The following is a 22,970-nucleotide window of genomic DNA, read 5'->3' as shown; positions in this document are numbered from 1 at the left end:
AACCAGGAACAAACAACACTTCAAACAACAGCAACAAAAACAGAACAATCTTGGTGCCTTGTGTTGTGCTTAGCACTAGTGTTAGAGATCACTGGGCTAAACGTGTGCCTGTTAGTGCTCCAGGGAGGACTTCCTGGCCTCGTGTGTCCAGAACCAGGCTATGGGGTTTTCACTCAAGAGCCGTAAGAGTCAGTTCTTCCTTCATTAAGAACACAGGGCCAGATTTCCAATGGGATTTATAAACCTAAAGGCAAAAATAAGCCCCCAGTGAGATTTTTTTCAGAAGGGTTTTCACAGGTTGTGCACCTGGATACTGTTGTAAATGTGCTCCCGAGTCCTGTCTTGTGCACAGCACTCCTGTGAAATGGTGAGTACGCTCGCTCCCCGGTGCACTCAGCTCCTCCACCTCACAGGATGTTCCTGTCAGACAAAGGGACTGAACCCTAAAGTATTCTGAGTTATTATTCTTAGTAGTGTTTAAGATCTATATTGCCATAGCGTCCTTGGACCAGTGAGCCATAAAGTCTGCTGTGTCAGGTGTTTAGGGCAACCAGCACAAGAGTATGTACAAGATAAACCCAATTTATGAACTCTGCATTGTTAAATAGTTGGAACACTGGCCTTGGCTATCTTTGAACAGGGGTAAATTTTATCCAGCATTTAATAAAGTCAAAGGAGGAAATGCAAAGCATAATTACTCACTAGCTGGATGGTAACCAGCTAAGGAAAATACCGGTTCAGACATAATGGAAGCAATAAATGGGTAAAATAATACAAAACAAAACAGCATTATCAAAACATTTCATTAACCCTGCAGAAGACTCTATTCAAGAGCATAACTGAATGTGATCAAATTATCAAAAAATTACTGCAAGCTACATTGGATAAAGAGATGCAACAAAAAGCACAACACCCTGGCTTGGGATACAAAATAAAAGAGAAACAGTACCCATACACTTGATAGCATTTTGCATGCTAGCTCCCTTCACTTTCATATTATCACTGGCATATTTCCCATCAACTTTGCATTAAATACAAAAAATCTGACCTTTTTCCACAGCTTAAATAAATGCTTTCAATGTTATGCCTAGTTTCGCTGAAAGGAAAATATATATTTCCTGTTTAGAATCATTGACTCAGAATGTCAGACCGGCCTCATAATAATCCATTTCAGGATATTATCTTAGCACATGCCTACACATAGCAATGCAATGGCTGCTGTTGCTTCAGGTTCAGGAAGAGCCTTTTAAACATCATCCTTTCATTCTCACAGTAATTCAGCTATTAGTTGTCTGGTAGAAAAGAGACTCTGGATTTTTTTTTAAGACAGCTGAGTATCTGGAGACCTATTGCTTCTATAATACTTGGTTTTACATTGAAGATTTAAGATAAAAAGAAATCTGATCACCAAGTGATACATTTTTCCCGTAAAAAACAATAGCATCAGGCCTGATCTTTTACTCTTTCCTTTCTTTCCATTAACTTTGGAGGCAGAAAAAGGCATGTAAAAATAAGGGCCATTTCCTGCAGTGAAAGCTGCATAGATATACATTAAGCTCCTTTTCTGGGGAAAGGCTCTTCAGATTGTGGTGGATGATATTCAAACACATCTGATGAATGTTAGTGTACTTAAGCAAAGAAGAAAATATGTTTTCATACTGCATAAATAAAGATGTAAACTATAAGTTATAAACAATCGTGCCATACAGTGTGTATGCCCGCAAAGCCAGCTGCAGGCGAAGCTGCATTTAGAATAATATGTATATAGGTGTAGCTTTTCAATGACAGAAGGATAGAGAAGTGGGAGACAAACGGGATGGGTCATCAGACTGCTCAGTTAGGGGTAAAAACCTGAGCATTTCGTTTGGCATGGAAGCCATTAACCTGAACTGAGGTGGTAGAAAGCTGCACGGCCACAGTGGGAGCTCTTGGAGGCAGTGAACCTATGGGAGCTCCACAACATGCAGAGCTGCCATTGCAGCTGTGCCCTTTAAGGGGGTGTAGTATGTGTCCCATATTCAACCAAATCTTTAATCCTGACTCACCAAAGCATTATGGGCCTACATACATTTTTTTCATTCAGGTTAAGGTGAACAACTACAGCTGTAGCCAGCTCATAGATGATGGTTCCTGGATGCTCCATGCACCCCTCTGTCTTTCCTATCCATTAATATGACCTTCAATCAACAAAAAATAATAGCTAGAGCAGATCTGTGTCTATTACAAGAGGGGCAGGGGGAAGTGTCTTTAAATCTCACTGAGGTTAGAGGTAGCCGGGGATACTTGGAGGAGGCTTTCAGCCTTTTACAAGATCTCGTCCAAGGTGACCAAAGGGGTTTCACTGATGGATGGAGCATTCAGAAGAGAATACAGAAGACACCACAGGTACAAGGTGATCCAAGCTCACAGCCATTTGCATTCAAGGAAGACTCCCCAACCAGTCTACCCAACTCTAAGTGCCTATTTCTCTCTTAGTCTACAGTCATCCCTCTTTGTTGTAAAACATGACAATATGTCAAAAAGCACTGCTGCATTCTTTTATAATGGCCTTGGAACAAATAACCAAGACAAACCAGTGGGAAGAAGTTAAGCTAGGCTTCCTTTGTTTCTGGCCAAATAACTAAAATTCCTGATGTTGCTAATTTAGTCAATTTTTGAAGTCATTAAAGCCATTCGCATATGAACCATGGCTTTGGAAAAGGCTGAATATTCTAGTGTGAGGTGCACTTAGATCTTTATGATCTATATCTCATATCCAAGGATATACAGTAACATGCTCATGGGAAAGCTATGTTATATCATAACTGTCATAACACAGAAGTGTGGCTATGGGACCCGTGGATGCAACCTGAAAATGAGATCACTTATTTAGTGCTGTAAATATAAATGTGGGCATCTAATATTAGGCTCTCAAAGTTTTAACTACAATTCTTTGCATTTAAAATATATCCACCTTGCTCAAGACCTTAGGAAAAGGTGGTTGATAGGAGTTCAGCTGTGGGAATGTTACAGTCTCAGCCTTGTACAGGGAGAACCCATATGCTACAACCTTTAACAGGGCCCACAGCTAACATATTCATATAAAAGCAAGGACTGAGTAATTCCCTTCCTTGTCCCTTGTCCCACACTCCCAACTCTCCCATAACAACCAGCTGACTGAAAACAAAGTCTTGCTCACCTCCATGTTCTGCCATATATATGTGCTAATTTCACTCTATGAATGTCCCTGCCACGCTCCCATCCAAAGGAGCTATGCAGATGGAAAAGCAGGAGTGGCAGAAACAATGTGTCGTAGACCAAACCAAGAATCCAGAGCCCCCCACCCCACATGGAAACACGTGCCCAAGTTGCAGTAAAACCTCTCTATCCCGGATTGGCTTTGTCAGCCATCTTTGGACCCATGGATAAGGCAATCGTGGAAGACAATTGTGCTTGACTCTGAAGGCCTGTCGATGCTGATGCTGACTCCAAAACAAAAAGGAGGCCTTTGCACAGGCCCTTGAAACAAGGTATAATAACATCCTAAGTGTAAAACATATACAATACTTAGCTTATTTTTAGGTATCACCTTACGGTAGCCTTCAAACTTTATATATTCAACTGTCATTAAAATTTACAGCAGCAATTCATGATGTACCAGCTTTGTTGCAAAGCAAACAATGGGTGTACAATATTAAATAAAACACAGGCATGCAAGTAAAGCAGGATGTACAGTATTCCTAAAACATAATGGTTTACCCCATCATTTGAAGCAGAAGTACAGTTTTCATGCTTTGGCTAGAAAAGTAAAGAAAAGGTCTGAAACACCCAGCAGAATGCAGGTATCTGCAGGTATTTCCTAGGAATGATGCAAATGCTTGACATAAAATCCAGGAAATCACAACAACAGAGAGGATATTAGAAATCTCATTCAACAAAATGCAACAGAGAGTAAGAAAGCACTAGAAAATAATCTAGATTGCTTGGAATCTAGACCTTTGGAATTGGTCTCCAAAGGAGACAAAAATAACAGAATTGATAAGGTGCCTGTCTAGAGATTCTCCAATAACCACCCAAGCAGAAAGATGTAATCGTTATATATAGGTAAAAAATGTTGGATTAGTAATGTCGTCATGTATTTGATAATCAAGGGATATGAATAGGTGTGATTCTGTGGTATTATAATACCAGAAAATGTTAAGACCAAGAAGAAATATAGATTTTAATTCATGTGGTATAAACGACCTTATTTACAAAATAATTTTATATTGCATTGCTTCTATTCCAACCAGTCCCATTCCTCTCATTTTCAAGCAAATAATTGATTTTACTATCCATATAACCATTAGCATGCAGACTGTACCAGAACACGACATGGTAATGGCACGTAGAGCCCATTACAATGCCTCCCATAACTTTTAAAGTCAGTTGCCATTCATGACTATATTCACCTTCTGTGGCTATTTTCTATCTTTTTTTCCTTTTCTTGCTAATTAACTAGCAACTTTTTAAATTTAGTGTCTGGATTATTCAGGAAAATCAAGTTAAGGTGATCCAAAATTTGCCAAAATAGTGTAGACTGTGCTGCTGGTAATACAGGTGGTTTGTACCCACACATTTTGATTAAATTAAATAGATGGTATAATAAGTAAACTAACCGAAAGGACCGGTTGCAATATGGAAAATTCTACAGGTCCCATGTAATGTATCCTGTCTAATAAAATATTCGTAGCAGAATGTTAGATCAAGGTCCTTTCTCCTTTTTCATACTAACAATAACGTTACTTACTACCACCACCCTATACAACTTTGCTTTCCAATGCAATTGCTTTTAGTGACCAGATCTAGTGTTGAAGTGTGGATAAACAGATGCACAGAATACTGAAGTTACTAGTTACGACTACTAACCAGATTGGAGGCACTCAGCAGATCTCCGACCATGTCAGGGTAAAAAAAAATGGACTACTGCTGTCTTTACCATATACCATGTGGCGGATTATAGATTCTGCTGAGAGGTACTACTGCATTTCAGATAATGATCTCTGTTCTCCTTCAGCTTCATCGGCCAATAAATATGCCATCCTCACCTACAGATCTACCCCTTTCATTCTTTATTTAGCCTATTTACCTAGATTATTTTTTTTTAGTTTGTCTACTAGAAATGTGCATATTCTTCAGAAAGTGATGGAGACCTGCATCATTATTTATGACTTTCAAATCAACGTCTGGGTGATAGGAGGCGAAAGTCGCTCAGCTAATTACACATGCTTGATGAACTGCATAATAACAACCACTGCAGCATTGCACATTAGTTGAAGGCATGTAAATTACTGCAGTTATTCTCATTTGGAGGATATATGTGAATAAGAGGTGCTGTGGTTCAAAACACCCCGGTTCACCTCTGTTAGGTGTACTGCACCCCTATGAGGTAAAACTGGCAACACTGCAACATATGCAAAAGCATATGAATGCTTCATAAATAGTACGAGGCAAATTTCATAGCACCATCTGTGGAAAATCTATAAAACTGCACACCCAAGTAGGCCCAACTAACTGCTATACGTTAATGTTTTCAAAACTGGATGCCTTTGAGTTAGGCTCCTAAAGCCAAATGTAGTCATCTAAATAGAAGCATGATGGTTTGCAGAGTTACTGAGAATCTACTGATATTACTAAACGTCAATGGGTGCTGTCAGCGCCTAAAAATCAGACACATGTACAAGTATGGATTTAGGAGCCTAACTCTGCCTATGAACCCAAGATTCAAAGTTTTGAGCTAAATTGGCTCTAAATTATTCATCAAGAGAGCACTTGATGCTTTCCTACAATTATTTTGGAGAATATCCTGAAGATATGTAGCCCTGGGCAAATTATATTAAAAAACTTTGGGTCATGACACACAGGCACCAGTGAATTTACCTATCATGATTCACACAATCTAAAAATTTTATGCTTTTGCAGAGGATTTAATAGGAGACCTGATTTGGATTAATGCATTATTTCAGAAGTTTTTGCTAGTGCTATTTAGCACAAAAGTACACATTTTAGACTGCACTGCAAAGTTCTCCTCTAATACAAGAAAAAGACTGAAATGTTGGAAGAGAAAAGCAGACAAAAATTGAATTTTCCAATTGTGGTATCACAATATTTTCATGTATCCCTACATGCCTAGCAAGAGATTTCTGGCTGCTGTAATCATGCAGCAAAGGAACTCAACCCTCCCTTTTTAAAATGAGAAAAAATGCTTCGTGGATAAAACTCCAGGAATGTTACCACTGTACAAGGAAACAGTGCATCTCACATATCAAATGAAGTTATGTTCTCAGTTCACTCAATCAGTTCTGTTTGGGGGTGCGTTACAGCAGCAACTTAATCCGGTACCATTGAAATCAATGGGTATAGTGTTTTGCCCCTGACTTCAATGGCAGCTGGACACAGCCAGGCCCCTACTGCATGTGCATGGCTTGCTCTCTGTGCCTTCACTCCCAACAGCCTGTAGTTTCGTTATACTGGAAGGCCACTCCTCTAAACTAAAGGATCAAAGTACAGAATGTAACTTCTCAATAAAGTCAGCACAAGGTAGATATAATCAGGTATAACTGAGTTTTTCAGCCTTAACAAATGTTATCTTCTCATCTGTTTTAAATAGGCCTTTCTTTAACTCTCTTTCTGGCTTCATTAATACAAGATACTCCCTAAATCTTTCACTTCACAGTATCAGCAAATTAGCCTTCTATGGATGTGTTGCTTCTTCTTCCTCTGCAAGGTTTTGTTTTTTCCCCCGTTTTTTTTTTCACTTTTATACATACCTCCTTTTCTACAAATTTTCTTGCCGGGTTTTCTGGCACATTCCTTGGATATTCTTTTGACTGAAAAATGAATAGAAGACTAGAAAATAACATGGAGCTCCATCACAGACAGTAGGAGCATGCAACACCACTATCTATCTTAAATATGGCCTTCTTTCATTAGGTGCGGAAGATTCCCAACTTGTTTCGCCTGCACATGCAATGGATAAGATGTTGATGCATCTTCCCAGAAGTCAGTGGGTGGAAATGAGAATTAGGTACCAACTTCAACCTAAAATACACGTGCTATGGGAGAAAAAAAAAAAAGAGTGTAGACAAGAGAAAAAAAATAGGAACAGATGGCTACACAGAAAAGCAGCATGCATACATGTAAAATGCTGGCATGCAAACAAGGAAAGCCATGCATGCTACCAGTACACATGAATTAATATTGTTAGAACTTAGAACAGGAAAATAAAAAGGTCTCCCTGTTTTGCCTGCTATTAACTCACCATCCTCAGTTGGGACATATATATTTAAATAGAGGCAGTCTTCATTCTGATCTTGTACATAGGTAGAAACTACATCCAAGTTATTAGTAAACCACACAGGAAGCATGACTTCAGGCAACCTGCCTTCTATAATGTTCTGGGGACATACTGGAGCAAACTGAGTGGCATTTTTGATATCTGACCAGGGAGATGGAGGCTCAGGAGGTTGAAAGCGATGCTCCCCGACTGGTGGGGCAGCGTATGGAACCCCAAGAAACTGAATAACAGGCCCCAAAATTTCATTATTAAGTTCTTTCTTAATCCCTCTTATCTTGCCAAAGTTGGTTGTCACCACTGGGTCAGTATCATCCAATTTTTGTGAGGACACAGCTGCAGCATGAAGCAAAAATCCAAGTATACAAAGAGCAAAAGTGGCATCCAATCCCATGTGTAACAGGCGGACCATCATCGCTCTCCATACACAGTTCAGCCACATGGATCTTGGAAGGGTCATAGTCCCACATTAGTTGTATAGTTATAATGAAGCAATATTATTTGTATCCACTTGTGTAAAAACAGAGCAACTGAAGGAAACGAATCAAGTTTCCTAAATAGGAGCCCGTCAAAAAAATCTCAAAAGGCTTTTCACGCAGCAAGTCTCTTCCATTGATTTCACACTTATTGAAGCTGCATCTTCACTCAGCACTATTTATCAGACTACATCCTATTGACAACTGTGTTTTCCATAGCAGCAATATGAAGAGAGTGGCCATTTACTGCAGATTCCCCTCTTATAAATCAAATCCAGTTAGCCGCAGGTCTATATCCTGGAGGAAATGAAAATAAATCATTAGTATGAAAAAGCTAATATGAGCAGAGTGATCAAAAGATGTTTTACAAGTTATGTACATACATTAATAGTTGCTATAGTCATGTAAGTAAAATTCTACAATAGGTAGTTTATGGTTCTATGAAATGATGGGTGAAGTACCGATTGCTGGATTATTTATAATGTCACTTCCTGAGTTTACAGAGTTTTTCAGAAGAAATTGGCCTCATAAAAAATGCAGTTTTAAAATTTACATTTCTGAAAATAAACAAATTGCTGCCAGGTCAGATTAAATATGTTTTTCTGTTCCATTTTATACAACTTAATCAGCCCATAGTCAATTTTAAATTTGTTAGCAGAGGTTGGTTTACCAAGAAGATAGAAACCATAGATCAATTAGAATTTTATTAAAACTCAAGACACACAGTGAATGCAAGTCAGATAGGTATTCTGAATGCTAAAACATTAAGTAACTGTTATTTCATTAAAATAGACTACGTTTATATATACAGAGAGCTATAAATATACAAGAAACACTTATTTGTCCATTTAAAAATGTAGCTTACAATTCAAACACAGAAGCAAAAGGGAAAAAGCCTTTTTTGGAATATTTTTACAATATAATTTAGCATGTTGTATATGATAATCAATTAACCACTTACACCTCTCATAGCTAATGGAAATCCAGGAAGTCTGGATTTTGGTGCTTCTCTGTGTAACACCCCAAGACATTTGGGTTGTGTATGGCAAAGTGTGTGCTTTTGGTTGTATACTGTGTTTTGGTTTTTTTGTGTATGTGTGTGTTTGTTTTATGTGGGCAAGATGGCCCCTATTGTTCTTGCCAAGTGCTCTGCACATGAAAAGCTGGGGACTTGTACCTGAGCCAAATATGTTAAATCCTCTGGCCTCATTGGCCAGGGGGAGCAAAGTCTTTTCAGGCAGATTGGTTAAGAGAAAGACTGGAGTGTGGCAGTCCCTGACTGGACAAGGCCAGGGTGATGGCATGTGGAGGGACCCAAACTACCTGCAGCCCAGACCTAGAAGGTAGGTCTAGCTTTTCCCCTTTTTTTCTTTTGATGGACCTTTGCTCCAGTTAAACTGTGTGATTGGGCCAGCTGTAGCCAGTAATCAACTTGGCTCTGTTTTGGATAGGGACAGACATTACACATAAACCCATTTAAGTAATCAGAAACTGGTTTAAATCAGTAACACAACAGATGTTCAGTGCACATAAACTGGTTTGAAAATGGCGGAAACCAGTTTGAGGAGGACCTGGTTGAATGTAGTATCAGACTTAACTGATTTTGGTCAAACCGGTTTATGCAATGTCTGTTCCAGACCCCTTGCTGGTTTAACATAAACCAGACTTCCCCCAGCATCCCGGTATGTTCTCTGAGCTGGGCTGGGCAGGGCTCTCTGCTCCACAGCAGGGCTGGCACCTCCCCTCTGCTCCCTGGTTGGAGTTCTGGCAGAGACTGCAAGAGTCTGCTTTCCTCTGCTCCCCCCTTCCCCTCTGCTGTACGCAGGGATTTCCCCCTCCCTTCCATACCACATGCTGGCTATGGCCCTTGCTGTGGGAGAGGATTAGCCTTTTTGGAGCTAATCAACAGGTAGCTGGTAATGTCCTTCCTTGGAAAAGCTGTTTATGAAGGGTTTGAACTAATGGAAAGAGGCCATGTTTACTTAACGGGTTAATATACACTGAGTTAGGGGTAATAAACATTCCCTGATGGGCTGCTCAGGACAGGTGGAGAAACCCCTCCCTAATCACAGGTCCTGCTGGGGCCTGGCCACACTTCCCATCCCCCATATCACCATTGTGAAAGGGAAGGGAGGGCTGCTCTAGCACCCCCATGCTTCTAGCCTGAGCCACTGCACCCATATGTCCCAATTTATTCAGTCCAGAATCTTTTCAGTCTGCGTGGTTTCAAACCGGTTTAGCCTAACCAGGTTAGACTAACCTGCAAAGATTGAATTAATTCAGGCTCAGGCTTTTTGAATGTCTGTCGCTAACCTTTGAGTTTGTCCTGCAGTTTTAGTTTCAGCAGGCCATATAACCCAGCCCAGAAGTTTTAGGGTGCATGCATGCTGGCTGGAGCTGCAGTCACCCCTCCCCACACACACACACAAAGCCTCTCTGCAGGAGCAAAGATCAGCACTTTACCACTTCTCCAGGAGCAACAGAGCCCCTTGCAATGCAGAAGGTCCTATGTTCTTGAGCAGATCCCAGTGGTGCAATGAACCCAAGAAGCAGCTCATAGGACTCTCTGGTGTGGGACATCCAGTCCATTGCTGAAGTGCAGATATAGGGGTGCAGGCCCCCAGAACTACCTGTTGGGGAGCTCCAAGTCCAAGACTTCCTGGGTCTGGGTGAAGCCTCCCCCAAGAGGGTGCCACCTATAGACTTTGATTTGTAGTTAATAGTGTTTTTAAATTATATTTAATGTTTCCTTTTGTTTTGTTTTTATTCTCTGTAATAAATTTGGGTGTTTGTGTTTATACTGCTGCAAGGAGGGGGGTTTGTTTATATGGGACACCCCAGTAAATTTAATGTTCCCAGACTTCTAGGTGGGTGTTTCAGCCATAGATATAATTTACTGGGTACCCCGAAATGTGAACCCGGCCCTTCTTGTTGCTGATCAATGCCCGGCAGAAGGGCTACATCTGCAAAGAGACATTCATTACAATAATAAACTTGATTTTCAAAATATTCACAGCAAAGGACCAGATTAAATGACAAAACCCCAATTTACTTCAAAAGGAACTGGGATTGGACTTCAAAGTCTTTTGCTTCAAAAATGATTTGAAGAGGGGAACAGACAGTTGAACAGAGGCATATCTGGGCAGTTTTATGCCCTGGGCCCGGCAGCAGATGAGTCGCTACTGCCATCAGTGGTGCCAGGCTATCAGCGGTAGCAACTGCCATTTTTGTGCACCCCTGAGTCAGCATCTAGGCCCAGTGCCATGCTTCCTCCCCGCTTTCCCCCCTTAAATATGCTATTGTACTGGAGTTCTCATTTTGGGACTTATTGCCCATTCCTGACACACTAATGGCTTCAATGAAAAATGTCAGTGCACAAGGAATGCATACTCACTTCCCTCTGTTCCTAATTTGCAATGCAACAAATACATGCTCCCACAGGACAATTAAAAGTCCTTATTTTTCAGACCCTCACATGTCTTCTGCACAACAGCCCAGAAAAAAAAAAATCTTGTTAGGATCAGAGACTATATAATGTGACTAGTTTTTACTCTGTTTTTGCAATACAGGCAGTGTCACACAGCGTTGTTAGAGACTGCTCAGGGCATACCATAACATTTTCCATATTCATGTTAATCACATTTCTAACACTATTTACAATATACTCTAATTTTAAATGCAGCACAATGTACAATGTAACAGTGTAATCTTACCCTCATTGTTAAATAGTGTGTAATGTACAGGAAATGTATTTTGCTTTGTATAGACAAGATTATGAAACACCTGCTTTTGGAATATCATTGGCAGCTTTAATGAGAATTGTTTTTATCATGTCCATACACATTGTAGATAGAATTCAAAGACGGGCTTGTCTAACAGTTAGACTACCCTGCAGTTTGGGTTATTAAAAAGGAGATTGTAAAAGCTATATAGGACAGCAGGAGATTTGGTTCATGTCTAGTGATTTTTTAGCTCTGCACAATCTATCTGAGAAAGCAATAAGGAGAGAGATGTAGCTTTTTGACAATTTCTCTTTCTTTCGCTCCTAATTCTAACACCTTTACTGTGAAGCTGCATTAACATGCAGAAGACAGGCTTATACCCTTCATTCTTCTGCTTCAGATTCTCAGTGTTTGTTGGAAAAATACAGGTTTTAAATGCACATTTCTGAAGGCTAGCGTATGTATTTATATCCAACGAACTAGACTTGTATAGAAACAGAATCTGGGTAACGCCATCACCAGAGCTGTCATTTCATTGCCGTTTAAGATTTTGCACATAGCAAGGTATTTCTTGGGGAGCAGAACAGACACTGGATTTAGGAGAATGGGGAATGGAAAACAATCCATGAACCTTCAAATTCTGTATAAAGGAAAGTTGCTTCATGTTTTGATGTACAGTGAAGGTCAGTAAAAATGCTCCTTCCCTAAGGATATTGACCAAACTGCACACATTAAATCAATCTTATTAAGTTTTAAAACCCACTTATTCTTTTGTCAGCAGCAAAGACATCAGCTCTATTTTCTCTCCTGAGCTCTGAGACCTCTCCATTTGTAAATAGCAAGTACTTCATTTGAGAAGCTAGCCCAGTAGCTTAGGTGGTCTGGAGAAAGTTTAAGGAGAAATCAAATTTAACAAAGCTGCACCCAAACAATTTCTTCCTTTCTTTTCAATTTGACCTGCTGAGTCAGCTTAACATGGAAAACTACCAACATATACTGTAAATAACTATTCATCTAGCAGACTTTTTTCTCTTTACATCTTAATACTGTTTTTAATTCTATGACAAGCACTTTTTTTGTACAGTAGTGTCAACAAATACAAACCTTGACACTGTGATTTTCTTACAACTAATGTGAAATAAAATAACCAGCAGTAGGCTCCTAATAGTCTAAATGCTGGAGGGTTGGTATCCCTCTTTATCTTTCCTTTTACTTTGCAAATATATATGATCTACCTAAGTTCAGAATAAAACCTAGAGCCAGGCTGTGTTTACGTGTCATTCCATAGGATGGCATGCCTAGCAGCTGAACAGCTACGCTATGGTTAACAACTGTCATTCTGCCACTTTGTGATAAAGTTTTGCTGTAACAAAACATGGAACAGGCCAAAGTAGTAAGAACAGATTGCAATAATATGTTTGGCCACTTTAGTTAATTAATTTACATAAATGGCTAGCTGAAGCCATCAGATTTAGAGGGTAAATAATCCAGTAGGTAAAGACTTGCAATGGCAATGTCCCAGAACCACCCATCCTAGCCTTCAAACAAGCACTGAACCTCGCCAACCTCATCACCAGAAGCAAACTTCCTATGGCCCAAAACGCATCTGATGGATCCGGACCATGCTATGACAAGAAATGTAAAACCCACCAGCACATCTCCACCACCCCCACAATGACTACACCCCACAACAGAGCCATCAGCATTCCTGGATATTACAGCTGCACCTCCAGAAATGTAATACTTCTCATCCAGTGCACCAAATGCCCTCATGGAAAATATATAGGAGAGGCCAAACAACAACTGTGCACCAGAATGAACGCACACCATAAATTTATCAAAGGCAAGAATACCCAATTACCTGTGAGGGCACATTTCTCACAAAAAAAAAAATTCTCAGTTCTAATCCTCAAAGGGAATTTACAAAACACCTTTCACAGATAAGCCTATGAACTTTACTTCATCAACCTCCTGGACACAAAAAATCATGGACTAAATATAGACATTATGACACATTATAACCTGCCTGACATCTAGTACCTCTCCACTGTTTACCAGCTACATTCATTCCCCTTCTTCTCCCCTGCCCCCCCAGCCTGTCTCTCACCAATTGACTCCTCAGTTTACATCTTCACTGACTGCCTTCCCTGCTTGCACACCAGCCTCTGGCCTCTTTACTATTTATTCCATCCAGGAAGAGCACACATCAACTGCAGATGCTTCCTCAACCTGATGAAGGGTATTTATACCTAAAATCTTGCAAAGAAGATTTTTTCCAACTATTTGAGTTGGTCTACATTGGATATCAGATTTCCCCAAAGAACCTTGTCTGCCTGTGTCCTTAGACCAATATGGCTACAACCTATAACCCAATAGCAATGTCCGTACACTTTAGCATATATATTGGTTTCCTTTACCTTGGTTTTTGTATATTTGTTTTCCTGTTTAATGGCCACGGTGGATGCTTATGGAGAACAAACATTCTACTTCCAAGAGAGTGGAAATGCCCTAACAAAACAGATATATTATTCCAGCCACATGAGGACCACGAGAAGACAGTAACAGTGAAAACATTTACTACAAATAGTAGTAGTACTATTGTATTATGGAGATATTCTGGTTTATTTAACTTCTTGTGGAACTCAAATACTATAGTCTTCTTTCCAGGACTGAAGTAGAGAATCAGGGAGGGAGGGATTCTTGCCTGGAACATTTTGTTACCAATGCCAAGAATCTCCCTTAGTTCTCCAATCTGTGCCCTGCACAAAACTTCCTCCTGATGTCTGCATTTGAGACGACTGGACAAGAACCAGCAGGAAGAAGTTGAGCCTTTTGTGAGTGCATGAATGTGGACCCCAGCAATAATCCTAAACAGGGATGAACAGGAAGGTGGGCAGAAAGGTAAATTAACCAGTGACATCAACCAGTTCAGGTACTTTGCAGAGTACAAAATAGCCCTGGCTGTAACTTCAGCATAAGAATGTATAGAGGTCTGAATTTCAGAATAATTATTGTCAAGACTATCGCTGGCAATTACCACTGAGCACATAATCTAGAAAATATAATTTGTTCAATGCGTTCTTTCATGAAATCTATTGAGATTGTTTTCCCTTTGTTCATTGTTTTGTGACCATCCTTTTCCTGAATCTCATTTATTCTTTGGCACCAATCCTCAGTTAAAGCAGAGGAACATTCAACATGGCTCATGGCTTAAAGCCACCTTCGCACTTCCCATGCAATGACTTATTCTACAAGAGACTAGTCCCCATGGCATACCCACTCCTCACTACTTTTACTTACTATCATATCTGGGGGATGTTTTAAAACTGTGCTAGGTGCCAATGGACGGCTGCAACAATGTCAGGATTTGGTGGAAGCAGCTGGCTATGTCACTTTCTAGCCCTCCTCTTCTAACTTTTGGAAGTGAATCATAGAATCACTGAGTCGGAATGGACCTAGACAGATCATCGAGTTCGACCCTCTGCCATGGGCAGGAAGGAGCACTGGGGGTGGGAGGGGTCATAAGACCCCAGCCAGGTGCCTATCCAGTCTCCTCTTGAAGATTTCCAGGGAAGGTGAGAGCACCACCTCTCCGGGAAGCCTATTCCAGGCTCTGGCCACCCTTACAGTGAAGTAGTTCTTCCTAATATCTAACCTAAACCTATCCTCCCTCAGCTTGTGGCCATTGTTCCTGGTGACTCCAAGGGGGGCCCTGGTGAACAGACTTTCCCCGAGTCCCTGCTGGTGGCCCCTGATGAAGTTGTAGGCAGCTACAAGATCCCCCCTCAGTCTCCTCTTGTGGAGACTGAAGAGATTCAGGTCCCTCAGCCTCTCCTCATAGGGCTGGCCACGGAGGCCCTCAACCATACAAGTGGCCTCCTCTGGACAGGTTCCCCACGTCCCTCTTGAAGTGCGGTGCCCAGAACTGGACACAGGACTCCAGCTGTGGCCTGACTAGTGCTGCATAGAGGGGGAGCAAGACCTCTCTGGACCTGTTAGTGATGCCCCTGTTGATGTATGACAGGGTGCGGTTGGCTCTGCCTATTGCTTCGTCGCATTGGCGACTCATATTCATCCTAGAGTAGATCCTGACTCCAAGATCCCTCTCTGCCTCTATGCTGCCGAGAGGGTCAGGCATATGAGTTTCTATGGCAGCTCTACCCCAAATAAGGCCAGCTTTTCAATCCTGACGGCTAACTTGAGCAGTCCTAATGCAGTTCAGAAACTACCCCATACATTTAAATTGTATCTTCAAAGTTTCCTTTCCAGGATTGCTCATCCCAGCAATGCTCAATTGCACAAATGATAAAAAGTGAATACAAAAGAAGCCTGAATACTGCCAAAGCAATTTCATTAAAAAAGCAAACAAGTATTTACAGAATGAACATGCCGTTTGCATCCAGTGCTGCTGACAAGCAACTCTAAAAAGCCCCAATTTAATTTCATGTCTATGAAAAAGAAAAATCTGAAGTCCAAAACAAAAGGATGACAAAAAAACCTCCAATAAATGTATTAAAGGAAGCATTATACAACACAGGACTGTTCTGGTGATTGTAAATATTACCAGAGAACATATCATCTGCCACTCACTTTTCTTTTTTCTTTTTTTCCTCTGTTGGCTAAACATAATGTCACATACTTCTCTGTGACATTAAAGATTTTTGGACAAAGTCTTCTCTTGCGTATGTCTTGTGAATGTCTACTTAAATCAATGGATTTGTATTTTTAACTCAAAAGAACTGGTTCCTTTTCTTTTTTTTCCTTAAAAAATACTGAGTCTAAGCAAACCTAGTTTTCAGAAACAAATGCCAGACTGAGAACATGAGAGAATAAAGTCCTGCCTATATGTATCTAAGAGAGATACAGCTTAGGTTACTGCACTGTTAGCTTCCAGTGACTGTCTTGCCACTGTGTATGCATGCCTCCTATAGAAAACACCAGGAAAACGTGGATACCAACTGACTATCTGAACCCATTTAGATCCTTGAGTTCTCTTCACGTGGCAAACAAAGATGTAAAAGGTGATGCTAACTATTTAGATAGGGTCACCTTCCCACTTGAAACGGAGACCGCAAAGTCATCATAGGCTAGTATCACACCGACCTCCTCATCCAGAGGTTATCAGCTCAATTCTTCATATTACCAACTCCTGGAGCTATCTGACCCACTTTTAATATTACTTGTAAACTAAACCTTTGGGTTTACTTACTTTACTTTGGGTGCACAACAAAAACAGTAAGAAATACAAAACTGCGTATGTATAGATTGCACAGTTCTGTGTACATTAATTCATTCAGAAACCAAATGTTAATGAAGAGCAGGGCTAAACCAAGCAGATGATACAAGACTGAAATAGGTCACACATATTTAACTTGTTTCCCATTTTTCAGCATCACTATAATTTTGTCTTTCCCCCAGTGGGAACACTTGCTCCTGCTCACTCTCTATCCATGAGTATTTTCATGTTATGTTTCAATGTTCCCTTTAAATATTTCCCTTTAAATACTTCTGTAACTTAGATTTGCCAGAACAGCAAGATTTTAGCTGTTCATTTTCTAATAAGCTGTTTTGGAATCAGACACAAATGAGGCCTATGTATATAGCAAGGAGTCATTTACTTCATATTATCTTCCGTTTTCTCATATTAATAAATCTTTTATCTTAAAATATTCCTACTCTTTAGCTAAAGTAATTGTTTATATTACCATAAGTTGGCTACAATTTTTTTTAACAAGTGGATGATAACTGAGTGACATTTTGCACAGTAAGTAGATAATGAAAATGGCGATTTTACCCATAACAGGAAGAATGGATAACTCTGTCACTTATGTGTAAAGTTTTAGACAGCTAAGTAATACAGATTTAAATTAAAAATGACAGATGCACTGGCTTGGAATATAATGGGTACTGAAGTGAACCTTTATTCCTTTTAGCAGCTTATGGTTAACTCTTAAATGAACCAAGTATTATATTCAGTTTTGCATTTTGTAACTATGCTGCTAAATATACAGAGGGTTAACTGTGTTCAGGACAATACTGTGCTTCTGGCCATGAAGATTTTTAAGTTGGTCTAGTAACTGAGATGATCCTGTTTTACATGTTTACGTCATTTGGGGGGGTAATAACCCAGACACTTCTCAGCTGAGATCCTCAGTCCTAAAAAAATTTCCTGCCTCTGCATGAATCTGCATGAATTTAAATCTCTGTTGACTAACAGTTCATGAAACATTCACATGCTTGACATCTTATCGGTATTACTTTCCATATTAGAACTTAGATAGAGCCCCTGCCCCATGCCCATGTAAGTCACTGGGTCTGTTGTCGTTGACTTTAATGCGTTAAAGACGAAACACTAAAATCAGCCTGGAGGTTACGTGTATGGTACAGATTGGTGACCAAATCTTGATTCAGTGGAACTAATTGCGTGAAAAAGGTGAGCAGGATTTGGCACTTGATCACTACTCTTTACTTGCTATTTCTCTACTAATTGGGGTTTCATATCAAATACACAGGACACTTGCCAATCTCTGTCTAGCTCCTATTTTTGAACATTAAGCATTTGAGATACACAAAGGAAGAAGCACAATTATCTGCCAAGTCCTGTAGCTTGAAGGCGACCGCTCAGATAAAATGGTTGGGTATAGGTTGAAACTCTGGCTGTGGACTATTATTCTATCAGAGCACCAGGCAGTATCATTTCCAGAGCATGCAAGGCCTAGAGTTGTAGAGTTAGATCAATAGTTTCTTCAATTCAATTCATAAATAAATAATATATATTTCCCTGCTACACAAAGAAAGGAAAATGTCAGTCCAGATTCTGATCTCAGTTCCATCGATGCAATGGATATCAAAATCTAGCTGATTATGGTTTCTGTAACAAGGAATACAGAATATAACTTTGCTAATCATAAATGTAGCTGCTTTAACTACTGCTCAATATCCAGAGGAAGTGTTTTGTGTGTGAAGTTCCCTCAGGGCCAAGTCTAGAGGGTATACATTCCTCATAAAACCCAATATTGGTATTCAGTAGATCAAACTTCTGTCTCAAGGTCCCATTTCCTGTGATGTATCATTCTGGTTTTTGAATCCACATCTGTAGCTGGGACTTAACTTATATTTGTTCCAAAATGAATTTCATGCTTAACTTGTTTTTCTTAATTAAACTTCCTTTAGCAATCTCTAATATGTGTATTATTAAAACTCATTAGTCCCATTCACGCTCGCCTGTCATTTTTGGCTTCATATTCATATTCTGAAGTGCTCTGTTGCTTTATATAGGAAGAAAATTAAATAATAAATATGAGAACTTGAACGTTTTATGAGTGTCAGTATGAGAAAGTAGCTGCAAGGCCCATAAGGCTTCACACAAAAAAAGCATTACAGCTAAAGCTAACATGCTGACACATCTCTGATCTATAAAGTCTGCAGTAATGGTAGCAGTAAAGTGTTGTGGCATAGACTGGGAATTTTTCTCTCACTTGAAATAGAAATAGGTGTAGCAGAGACTGCATTTACTGTTGTAAAAAACTTCAAATAAAATTTCCCCAAAGCTTAGTGTATAATACTGTTAAATTTCTACCATGATTTATTCTTTCCATCTGACTTCATGTTGGGTATCCCATTATTCAACTGGATATCCAGTTTTCCCTTTTCCCTATAACCGGTGTGAAGAAAGATACCCATCTGAGTCACTTCAACCTGGTCTCAAGTCTCCTTATGAGCAGGTTTTAGTCATATTGGCCATGATTTCTGCAATAAAAAAACACTTTGTTGAAACCAGGACATGTCAGTTCTCTTAATACAACAATTTTACAACCTAATTCTCCTTTCTGGCCAGGGCTTAATCAAGGAGGAACTCCACACAAGTGAACAAAGTTACAATCCATGTAACTGTAGTATGAGTCAGTAGGAAACTGATCTCTCAATCATGTTTTTTTGACATTTCAAGAACTAAAACAAACAAAAAAATTACATTTATATAGCAATGTTCCCTTTAAATGAATTGTTATTTTCCTACATGATTGATTTGTACACGATCCCAGAACCCCATGATAAACCCTACACAATTAATTTACGCTAGTAATATCATGTAATTATCTAATAGTTTTTCACTATCGTATAACTACCCAATAATTTTTCACTATTACAAAGTTTTAAAAAGTTTAAAAAACGTAACTGTTTTTAAAGAAATAATCTCCAAAGAATGTTTGGAATTTAATTCCTTCAGTTTTCTGGGTAACATGAAAGTCCTACAGCAAGCTTTTTTAAATTCAAATTAAATGGCATGTTAAAGTGCTCAGTGTACCACCAACCTGTTTTCCTCATTAACTCCCTAGAACCAGGTCAAGTAATATGCTAATGATATCTTAGGCATGTCAGGTGGGGTTAGCTTAAGGCAAAATTGGAAAAAAAAAAATCTTCCCTTTACAATCACTGCTCCATTAAAAGGACATGCTTAACTTGAAATAGAGTCGTTTTTCAAAAAAAGTGCCTCCTTCACATTTCTGTGGTTTTACAACCACTTTCCCATTTCAAAAATATTTCTCTCTCCTCTATAATTGTGTGAAAGACCCAAGGAAACAAAGGAAACAGACTATTCAGAAGAAACATGAAATGGTCTATATGGAAGATGCTGTCGTATGGACTAATTAAAGGAAAAGATAGGGGAAGAGGAATTCTCTCCCATCTTTTATAGTCACCTCACTTTAACTTGTGACACGAAGTAGGTAAAACATTTGAAGTCCAGTATGTGGAATCCAGTCCCTTAATTGGCATGAATTCCATTTGTACCAGCTGAGAACCCGCCCTGTGGTTTTTATATGGACACTGTTCCTTTAACAGTCTGCCATGAAAAATTCATCCCTGATGGTGGGTGCACAGAAAAATGCAAATGTGGGTTTACCTAGGCAAATACACCTTTTCTATCTCTGAACGGCACACAGCATAGCATTAGCTAATGAATCGGTAATTATGAAAAGCAAAGTCTGTTGGAAAACATGTGAGCCTTCAGAGGCAGGTGTAAATGTGGAGCTGAGTCACTCAGAAGTCAACACGATTCCCTCTTGTAAGAGTGATAATTTGATAGTCTTTCTGGGGAATTTAATGTCATCATTTGTCACTAAAATTACAGGATGTGCTTTCAATTTGCGATGCTTGCTGAAGTTTCCCCACCGTCTCTTTTTTCCTCTATCCACTAACTTCCTCCCTTATACACAAGCCCTTCTGCAATACCGATGCATCAAGTATAACGCATGCACTTCCCTGAAACAGTAATATTGGAATAGGAATCTAGCAGGCTAAGAAATACATTTCATCTTTGCATAGTTTCTGTGTTTTTATAAGCCACTACAATTGCCAAAACAAGCATTTTAATGTACTGGTAACTAAGTGGATAACACACTGTTTACCAGAACACGTTGAATTGCTGCCCATTGAGTATTTAAAGAAATCTACTGCAAAGATTTCTAATGGCTCTCTGGCAAAGTGTTGCTTTTTCGTTATCCACGTTCAGAGACTGACTGTATAGTGCTTGCCCTCCTCTTCCAGTATTTATTTTTTAAATAGTTTCTTTTTTGGGTGATTAAAAAAACGTAATAAACATGGCACCAAACAAATGGTTCAAAGCCAGCCAGATATCTGTAACACTGATCTATATCTCTATTAGTGAAGAACGTACATTTCCTTTTACTAAAAGCATGCCAATCCATTACAAACTCAGCTGCTTCCTCCTCTCTTCCCCCTACTCCATTCTAACAATCCTGTAGGGTGTGCTTGTGTCTGAGTCAGAGGTTATTAAATATGCTAATTGATAAAAAATAAAATTAGTACCATTACTACATTTTAAATCCTCCATCCGCTTGAAAATTAATTTATCTGCCTCCTGCTTGATCCTGATCTCAAAATCACCCTCTCCATCGCCAGCCAAAACATGCTCACTTTGCTAAGGCTGCTAAGTATTTAAGACCTGGGAGGGATATTACATTTTTCTAAGGTGGGCTGGAAAGCTCCAAGCCAGTCTCAGTCCAGCCTTCGTGCTGGTTTCCACACAACAGCTTGTGTTCAGCAGTCTCCACTCCTTTTGCTGCTTCAGGTAAACCAGAGGTGCTCAAGCAAACACACGCCTAGCATGCCTATCCCCAAGCTCATCCTTTCTCCCAGTCACATTCTGCATGTGATTCACATGACACAGAAGAAAGGGAATGTCTTTTCCCTTATATAAGAATCTATGCTGCCCTCCTCCTTTACTGCAAAAGAGCCATTAGACTATTACTGCAGTCTGTTGCTCCCCTCTAAGAAAACTGGTGTCATCCATCAAAAGCAACTGAGAAGCAAGTAACCCTTTTACCTGGGCTGTACTCTGAGGGACGTGACAAGGCCAACATTTTCCAGCTTGGCTGCCTAGCTCTTGGCCCTTAAATTTACATATAAACATGCGCTGATTGGCCCAGGGGCTAAGACACGCATCTCACTGAAGTCAATGGGAGCTCAGCATCTTTGCTAAAGAGGACACCTGAAATAGGAACTTCGGAGCCCAAAGCTTAGCTCCTGATGTCTTTGTAATATTGCAGCTGTTAAAACTCCAGCTCACAGTTACATTTACAGCCCGCTGTTAAGTTTACCCCAGGCCTGCGGAGGAACCAGAAAGCTCCCTTGGGCCATTGGTAAAGCCTGTGCTCTTTCAGAAGCCCCCAGATTTGCACTGAACAGCAAGGGCAAGCATGCAGGAAGTCTGAATATCTCCACCTATAACCCCTAATAACCGCCAGCTCCACGGCCATGCTGAATCTGCGAGGAAGAAGCAATCAGGCCTTCAGAGGGCCCTGAAAAGTTATTTCCAGGGTGGTCCCCAATAAATGTGAATTACCTGCCCGGACTTCCCAGGTCTGGCTGCCCCCCACCCTGGGAAGCATCTGCATTAATGCAGATGTCAGTGGCTCAAAACTCTTTCGCAGACTTCACGGACGTTAGGGCTGGAAGACGATGGAGTCCGGCCCCCTGCGCAGGAAGTCGGCTGGGGTCGTAGCAACAAAAAGGTCCGGATTTCTCTTGGTTCAGAGGTTCGCTAGCCCAGCTAACACCAGTGGCTGGCACGGCCCGAGGCCTGGGCCGCAGAAAGGCGCAGCCGCGTCCCCCAAACCCGCTCCCTCGGAGCAGCGCGTTTCCACTGGGACACGGACGCCCGGTTCTGGAAACTAAAGCACAGCCCAGCCTCCCAGAGCCAAACCCATGGCGGGGGGATGCCACCCCCAGGAAAGAGGTGGGCGGGGGGGCCTGGGGATCCTGCCCCCGGCTGCCCAGAGATGGCACCGCTGCATCCAAGTGGGAACAGGAGTATTTCGCTAGACACCGTGCCCTTGGGAGCTCCCCGCGCCGGGGCAGGGGAAGGGCGGCTCGAGATGGCCGGGGAGCCGCGGGCAGGGAGCGGGGCCCGCCGGGAGGGGGGGCAGGAGCGACCCCCGC

The 22,970-nt window shown here is 40.6% G+C and overlaps 1 protein-coding gene across 2 annotated transcripts in view; it reads right to left on the bottom strand.

Annotated features, from left to right (window-relative positions):
* The window catches only part of NLGN1 (neuroligin 1), a 735,624-nt gene that overhangs the window by 560,451 nt on the left and 152,203 nt on the right, over positions 1 to 22,970 (bottom strand). For both annotated transcript variants that reach the window (XM_019503315.1, XM_019503316.1), the window contains exon 2: positions 7,280 to 8,085. In XM_019503315.1, the coding sequence (XP_019358860.1) occupies positions 7,280 to 7,772 (493 nt within the window). In that variant the 5' untranslated portion in view covers positions 7,773 to 8,085. The remainder of the gene's footprint in view (positions 1 to 7,279; positions 8,086 to 22,970) is intronic.

The sequence above is a fragment of the Gavialis gangeticus genome, unplaced genomic scaffold (assembly GCF_001723915.1).
Source record: "Gavialis gangeticus isolate Ggan-Ray unplaced genomic scaffold, GavGan_comp1, whole genome shotgun sequence".
Classification (NCBI taxonomy): domain Eukaryota; kingdom Metazoa; phylum Chordata; order Crocodylia; family Gavialidae; genus Gavialis; species Gavialis gangeticus.
This window is presented reverse-complemented; position numbering and strand designations above follow the sequence as displayed.